This window comes from Pygoscelis adeliae, unplaced genomic scaffold (genome assembly GCF_000699105.1).
Source record: "Pygoscelis adeliae isolate BGI_AS28 unplaced genomic scaffold, ASM69910v1 Scaffold850, whole genome shotgun sequence".
NCBI lineage: Eukaryota > Metazoa > Chordata > Aves > Sphenisciformes > Spheniscidae > Pygoscelis > Pygoscelis adeliae.
This window is the reverse complement of record NW_008823882.1, coordinates 98,736-106,589: the sequence shown is the minus strand read 5'-3', so window position 1 is coordinate 106,589 and position 7,854 is coordinate 98,736. Positions and strand designations below refer to the sequence as shown.

Genomic DNA, 7,854 nt, shown 5'->3' with positions numbered 1-7,854 from the left:
CCCGGCGCTGTGGGCGGGGAGAGGTGCCTCCCTCCGCTCTGCCTGCCCCCGGGGGCCCGGGAGGGCCTGTGGGCTCTCTGGCCTCGCTTGTCGCTGGGGCAGGGAGCCCGGCACAGGCTTTTGCCCAAGGCATGCACCGCCGTGGCCGTCTGCGGCTGGGGCCGGCCGTGTCTCCCGTGTCTTTCAGTGGGTTGGGGCCAGCTTAGCTCTGTTGGGCTCTCTCTCACAGAGGTTGTGTTTAAACAATTTACTTTCTCTATAAAATCGCCCTGAATGGTCTTATGTGCCCCAAACCCAGTTAAGCGTTCAGGCGAGGCGGAGCGCTGCAGCTCAGCGGCAATGCTATGGAAGCAGCTGCGTCTGTCCTGCTTATGGGACCTGCATTGGGATCTTTGCGAAGCCCCGGCCTTGGGGACTGCTTACGGGGGTCGCTTTCCTACCTGTGTCCTCACTCTCCTTTACCGTCGGCATCCTGGCGGGGTAGGTGATGTGGACTGGCAAGCAGCGCGGAGGATTGGCAGCCCTGAACCCCAGCTCCGCTAACGGTGGCGAATTGCTTCAGCCCTTGTTTTTGTTTCAGGATCGAATTATGCTCTGGAAGCAGGGGACTGTGGCTTTTTTTAGTGGTGATCTCCTCAGCGCTCAGTTTGTCTAGTCCTGGTCAGTCAGAGGCGTTTTGGTATCCCAAGTGCCTGCAACACCCTCTACGTATTTCCCTTGGCAGGAGCCTTGTGGGGCAGGACTGTGCTGTGCAGCTCATGCTGAAGAGGGTGAATTGAGGCCTGGAGGGTTCACGTAAAGGGGTCGTGGTTACAGCAGAGAGTTTAACGAAGGCCCTGGAGGCCTTGGCCGGTCCTGAACAACTCCCTTACCCTCCCCTTTCATACCAGGGGAGAGCAGCAGAAAAGTTCTTTGACTTCTTGTCCATCAAGTCATATAACTTCTCTCTCTCCAGATATTTTAAAAGTTACAAGAAGTTGAAACAAACTGCTCACAGCCTCCCAGAATGGCAGACCAGAAGCGCCTTGCCTACTCCATCATCCAGTTTCTACATGACCAGCTGCAGAACGGGGGTCTGTCTCCAGATGCTCAGGAGAGTTTGGAAGGTAGGTGGTTGTATGCGCTTCCCTATTCACGTGTCTAGCTCTGTCAGCCCGACGCTTCGGGAAATTTGGACACTGTTGCTCTCCTCTGCCTCTTACTTGGCTGGGCTGTTCCTAACATCAAACCTTGCTCAAGATTTGAAGTGAATTTGTCTTCCTGGGGAGGTATCCCAGGGCATTAGGGATGCTGATTGCTTATCTGATTTCTTGTTATCTCTTTCAAAAGCAGATTAGCTCGAGGAAGGGATATACCTGGGATCAAAAGCCTCCCTGACCCTGGGTTTGTGACTTAAAAGTTTTATCTTAAATGAGGTGGAGTCAGGAGGCTCGTAGTGTAAAATGAGAACTTTGTGGCTGCATGGAAGTGTTTTATGCTTGCGGAGTGCTTTCCCTGTTCTGCTATCAAAATGCTTTTCCACACCACGCCCTGGAGTATTTATACAGGTTTTTTCAGAGGGCTTCGCTGGTCGTGAGAGCACCCTGGTCTTAAAAGATCCACTTAAGGAGCTTACGCTTTAGTCTTTGGCCTGTACATTTGTCCCACTGAAAGAGAGCACAGGCACGTCTTCAGAGTGTTGGGTACATTCCTGGGCGAGGCAGGAGAAGAGGGTGGGTGGAAGGGTTTACTCCTGGTGCTTTTGGATTGTAAAATATGGCAGAGTTTTGTAAAACTGAGCGCTGTTATGTTGCTGGGGTTCCCCTCTGTGCTGGGAACAGCTTCCCCACCAGGTGCCTGATGAGGGAGGAGGTGGGGGCAGCCGCAGCCCCCGCAGGACCCAGTGTTTGGTGTCCATGCACCTCTGCGTGGCCAAAGTGCTTCACAGAGCAGCCACCCTCTGGCAAGTGACCATTTCCTGAAACATGCAGATCTCTTGCTCTCTGCCACCCACGGCTGCGGGAGGGCAAGTAAAGCCCCAGTTTGATTAACTTCTGCCCCCAGCACCTGCTCTGGAGTCACCTGAGGGGACGGGAGTTGTGACTGACTCGATCCAGGAGCTTGGTCTCCAGAGCTAAGGTTTGCCCAGCTCTGAGGTTGGGGCAAAATTTGAGGATATGGCCCAAATACTGAGTCCAGTGTGTGGAATTGTGTGGTTTAGGGTGGTTTTTCTTTCCTGGTACGTTCAACGGTAAGAAATTCAGGTGCTATGGGAGGAGGCTAAGTATTTAGATGGAATGGGGGAAGCTGATTACCTGACTCTTCTTGTCCAGTGGCCATCCAGTGCCTGGAGACAGCATTTGGTGTCTCGATGGAGGACCAAGGCCTAGCTGTGTCCCAGACTCTTCCTGAAATATTCGAAGCTGCTGCAGGAAAGGTGAGCGAGTGCCCAAAAATATGCGCTGAGTTTCAATTTAAGCAGCCAAAGCAGTGAGCTCTGATTTCTGTGGCGATGCTGCCCCCTCGGAGGCGTGTAGGAGTGAAATGTTTTGGGCTTGACAAGCCAGCGCTTGGGAAGGGGGAGGCGTAGTACATCTCAGTGGGAGTCCTTATTGCAGCACAGCGTTCTCCCTTTCCTTGTAAGGAGCCTGAACACATCAGAACAAATTCGGAGCCCATCACCCCCTCTGAAGATGACATAGCTGAAGCCGAAAGACTCAAGACTGAAGGTAACCTCCTCTGGAGCTGGTGTATAATGAGGTTTAGATGATAATGGGGAGGGAGGCTTAATTCACTCAGTGCCTGGGGAGTGCTTGGAATGGGGAAGAAAGCAGATGGAATCAACCCTTCCACTTCTGCTTGTTTCTCTGCTTGTGCTCCAGGAGTGTGTGTAGGTCGGCATAATTTAGCTGCCACAGAGCCTAGATAGACAGCTGGGTCAGCATTTCCTTCTGCATCCTGAGCAGCCCGCGCTGTGTAGAAAAGGGCATCTTTCCTGTTGAGCTCTCCTCTGCGTGTTGCCTTTTCTCTGCCGTGCAAGAGAGCACGATCAGTGCTGAAGCACAGTGGAGAGCTTTCTCCGAGCCAAGGCACTGCAGTGCTTCTCAGGATGCAGTGCTGCTCTGGGGAGGCCTCAGGTGTGCCCGAGGTGGGAGGACAGCTGAGGGCGCTAAGGGGGCTTGCGGGATCAGGCAACCTGGAATTGCCGGGACGTGGGTCCCCTACCTCGCTGCTGAGCACGACTCTCACTTGCAAGCGCTTTGACCGGCACAAGTTGCAAGTGGTTGGTTTCTCTCCTGTTCTGTTTTTCTTAAGTAGAACGTAGATCCAGGCCTGTTGCTTTTGTTTTGTCCCCATTTTTCACTCGTTCGTGAGCCTTTCTGCCATCTCTTTAGGAAATGAACAAATGAAGGCAGAAAACTTTGAAGCTGCTGTGTCTTTCTATGGAAAAGCAATTGAATTAAACCCATCCAATGCTGTGTATTTTTGCAACAGGTACTGATTATCTTTCTTCACCCTTGTACACCCGTGTTTGTTCTTACTACTTACAGCTAAGACTCTTGAATGGTCAAAATCCCTTTTCTGCGGTTCTGTAGACTGCTTGTTCTGTTGCTTGCTCTTTGTGTGGCTTTTTTGTAAGCTCATAGTGACACATTCCTGTGCCTCCTGCCAGCTCTGTGCCCTGGCATCTCTAGATAGGATGTGGGCGTGGAAACAAACTCTATTAGGCATTTGAGGAGATAGAAGGATGCCAAGTGATACTGTCTGCTTTCATGCAATTAACTCTAAGTGGGATAGAGAGCCCAGGTTTGAGAGGCTGTGTTGATAACAAACAAAGGAGTGAAATGAGACAAGTTGAAGGCTCGTTACTGAGAACTGTGTGAGTTGATGTGTGTGCAAAATTGGGTATGCAAGCGAATTTCCTATTTTTTCAGTTCTAAGCAGAAGCATTTGGAAGTTGGCGGGAAGACAGTTGTTGAATAAAACAGGCTTCCAGTCAGGATTTGTTTTAGTTTGTGCTTATCATGAGTATGTACGTACAGCCGGCTACAGGAATCAGTGTCTGCACACATGCTAATGACATGGTGAGGTATTTCTTGGGGCAAGGAGCTGCAGCTGGTGCTTTTAGCTAAGCCTTGCTTTAACTGCATGAGGGTCAGTCCCATGAGATTTTGGGCAGGTGCCCTGATGTCCGCAAGAGCTGCGAGATGGAGCCTTGAATGAGCATGTTATGGCTTCAAAAACAGTTTTCCCCTCTTACGTGGAATGTGTGGGGAAATGGATGAAACAGTCGTTATGACCAAGAAATCAGGGCATAAGGGAAGCTGGGAGAGACTGTGCTAGCAAGTGTGATACTTGTGTGCCTCCCCAAAGCCCAGGCTCCTCTTGGAAAGCCCATGAAGAGGAGTGAGAGCCTCGGTTTATTTGCAGTAGGAGCAGAACGTGGAGCCGGGTGTTTGGATAGCAGCCTGCTCACCTAGATATGCCCTGGATTTATGTCAAGTTCACACTTGACTTTGCCTTGTACAACAGGAGACTACGGAGAGGGAACAGGGGTGACCTTAATCAGCGTATTCAAGCTGGTAAGTCTTTTCTGCATGTCTTTCTCCATTCCCTCCAGAGCTGCTGCATACAGTAAACTAGGAAATTATGCCGGAGCAGTGAGAGACTGTGAAAGAGCTATAGGCATTGATCCAAACTACAGCAAAGCTTATGGCAGAATGGGGTAAGTAAGAGCAGGGGTTTTTTGTGCCAGAATTTTAATCTCAAAGTGCCTAGTGGCAGTGATATTATCAGTGGTGTTCTGCCCTGGAATGCCATGCAAAAATACTAGTGTTTCACCTCTGCTGGGCATGGAGGAAGCCTGCAAGTGCTTCTCTGTAACTTTATTTTATTTCCACTTTAATAGCTTGGCCCTCTCCAGTTTAAATAAACACACAGAAGCTGTTGTTTACTACAAAAAAGCCCTGGAGCTGGATCCGGACAATGACACGTACAAATCAAATCTTAAAATAGCTGAACAGAAAATGAAGGAGACTCCTAGTCCAGTAAGTTCTGAAACTAATGCTTGTTATATGTGGGTAAGATTAGAAGGAGGCTTCTTCACCGTAAGTGCTAACAGGCGCTGTCTGGCAGAGCCTCGATGACCTGGCTTGTGTTCAGAATACAAATCTTGCATGCAGGCAGAGGGGAGATAGTTAATGAGTCCTGCTGTGAACATTTCCACTAAAATCTGGAGCGTGTAACTTCTCTTCACTGCCTGAGCATGGTCACCTTGGGCTTATTTGAAAGAGCTGGAAAATGACTGATGAGAAAGGGGTGTTCTGAAGCAGCAATTTTGCCTTAAGCACATTTCTTAAAGTCACTACTCCTAAAATCCAGCTTTTTTCTTTTTCTAGTGACCTGTTAGCAGTACTAAAAGGGCATTTTATGTGGCTTTTTTTCTTACGAATATTTTTAAGAAACCTGAAGGTTTCCTAGTCAGAAAGCTGGTGACCGTGCTGCTGACATGCTCTGTGCAGGAAGATGTTAGTTATCGTTTTGAAGGGGACTTTAATTTTCTAAAGACTTCTCCAGTGCAAAGGTGACCAAGTGGGTGTGTTTAACTTGGCAGTTGTGATGGGTTACAGCTGTACATCGCTAATGTGGCTCAGCTGGTGAGAGGTGATCAGTAAGCCATGTAATGCAGACATCTGCCCTTTGACTCCCCCAGTGAGCCTCCCCCGAGGCTGGCTGACTTCACAGGAAGGGCATGGACAGAGCCTCTTCCCTTTGTTGTGGTTGAAGGCCAGATTCTGATAACACCGGGAGTAAAGTGTTAATGTTCATTGTAACGTGCATCGGGAAGTGAGAGGATGTCATCATCTGCCTGTGGCTTCTTTATTCCTACAGACCGGAGGTCCGGGAGGATTCGATTTAGCGGGCTTGCTGAACAACCCTGGCTTCATGAGTATGGTAAATTTGGGCGCAGATCACAGCCAGGCTGTGTCTGGTCTGTGCATTGGTCTGTTCGGGATGAAATGTCTCGGTACATGGCTTGGGGAGCTCCTGTGTCTCTCCAGCAGACTTGTTTTCATTTCATGTCTTGGTTTCGGTGTTGCTGTGAGGAAACTGTGCTTGTATTTCATTAAGGTCAGTCAAATGAAGAGCCAGTGTCTTATTCACAGGCTTCTCCTTGCGATGTGCTGGACGTGGAAAGGGTGCCTGTTCTGCATTACCAGCCTCGTCTTGTGTGTTGCACTGTGCTTCTCGTAGCTATTTTTGTCCTATTGATCTGTTTCCAAGTATTTCTGCCTTCGCTTTGTTTGTCATTGAATGGCACAACATCTGCATATCTACCCAGTCATTTCTGACTAAATAGGGTGTCATTTTTTTCTCCCCTCTTTAAATAGGCATCTAACCTAATGAACAATCCACAAGTACAACAGCTGTAAGTTTTTGATCCCGTCTTGTATTTCCTCTTTGAATCCCTCGTTTGAGGCTCTGTGTGTTTGGCATTTGCAGTCGGTCTGGACTGGTGGGAGCGGGAGGGTGCTTGGGCCAGAAGCGTGGAGGGCAGCCTTTAAACCAGAGCAGCTGCCTGAGCTAGCGTGTATTTTGAGCGCTCTGGACTGCTGAAGAGGGATCTTAGGATAAACGTTTGCAGAAGGGGGGCAGGCTAGGTCATGGCGCTGGAATTGGGTTTGGGAAGCTCGGGGTCAGTTTGGCTCTGCTGCGCAGTGTTTCTGTGACCTGGAGACAGGATGTCAGCTCCATCTCCGTTAGAATGAGAGCATTTCCATTCTTCGTGCTACAGGGTTATGAGGATCAATTCACAACGTTTGTGAGATGCTTAGATAATATAAAGTCATAAAATTAATAAGGCAGGTACCTCTCCTGAGCACAGGTGGGCAGTGAGTTAGAGACCTTCTGGAGCTCACCCTTTGATTACCATATGAGATAGTTCGGCTAAAGGGCTGAACGTCAGCCACCATTTCCATTTGCTTCTGCCTGCTCCTTCCACTGCCGCTGCCAGCTGAGGTTCCGTGCCAGATGCAGCCTGAGGACTTCCAGAGGAAGGGGCTGTGTAGACCCAGCGTGTTCTGGGCTGTTCACCGTGCGTGGATCGGTGTTTAGGCTGTCCTGTCAGTAGATCTCGTTTGATGCAGAGCAAGGAAATGGGAGGAAGGGCAGTGTTTTAATTAAACATAACACAGGGCTTGCACACAAAAGGGGGAATCTCTGGGAATACAGTAACTGACGGTATTGGAAATATTTCTACATGTTGTGCAGTTTAATGTTGCAGTGACTCTTCTGCAGTTAATGCACAAAGTTGTTGCAGAAGATTCCCTTGCGGATAACTTCACAATCTGTGTGGGAAGGTCCCGTTATCCTGACAGTCCCCTCCCAGTGTAAACCAAACTATTTCTGTGGGTTTTCTTTTTTTCCTGCTCTGAGCAATATCTTATTTCCTCAGCATGTCCGGGATGATTTCTGGTGGCCACAACGCCATGGGAGCAGCAGGCACCAGCCCTTCCACGAATGATCTTGCCAGCCTCATACAAGCGTGAGTAGAGAGCTGGGTGTTCCCCGTTGCCTTGGTCAGTAAATGGATTTGGGGTTTTTCTGACCAGAAGTGGAACCTTAATTTACCGGTTGAGGAAGGCTCAAATGTTGGGTGAAGGACTGCCTCTTTTGGTGATGTGAACTAGTTGTTAGAGTTTTGACAGTCAGCTGTAAAGAGTTTCCCAGCACCAGGCCGTGTTTGTGTGCGCGTGAGAGCACTGACAGGACTGTTGCTTGTTCTCCTTCAGGGGCCAGCAGTTTGCTCAGCAGATGCAGCAGCAGAATCCTGAACTAATAGAGCAGCTACGGAGCCAGATTAGGAGTCGAACT

The 7,854-nt window shown here is 49.4% G+C and overlaps 2 protein-coding genes across 2 annotated transcripts in view; one reads left to right on the top strand and one right to left on the bottom strand.

Annotated features, from left to right (window-relative positions):
• THOP1 (thimet oligopeptidase 1) overlaps positions 1-471 on the bottom strand; it is a 9,711-nt gene extending 9,240 nt beyond the window's left edge. The window contains 1 exon segment of the mRNA XM_009334746.1: positions 463-471. Within this exon segment, the coding sequence (XP_009333021.1) occupies positions 463-471 (9 nt within the window).
• Positions 472-960: 489 nt separating this feature from the next.
• Positions 961-7,854, top strand: SGTA (small glutamine-rich tetratricopeptide repeat (TPR)-containing, alpha; the record flags this gene model as incomplete). Its single annotated transcript, XM_009334735.1, has 10 exons — positions 961-1,106; positions 2,313-2,416; positions 2,624-2,708; positions 3,375-3,474; positions 4,601-4,705; positions 4,889-5,027; positions 5,872-5,934; positions 6,372-6,409; positions 7,436-7,525; positions 7,773-7,854. Coding segments are annotated over exons 1-10 (906 nt in total), but the record flags the coding sequence as incomplete, so codon positions are not given.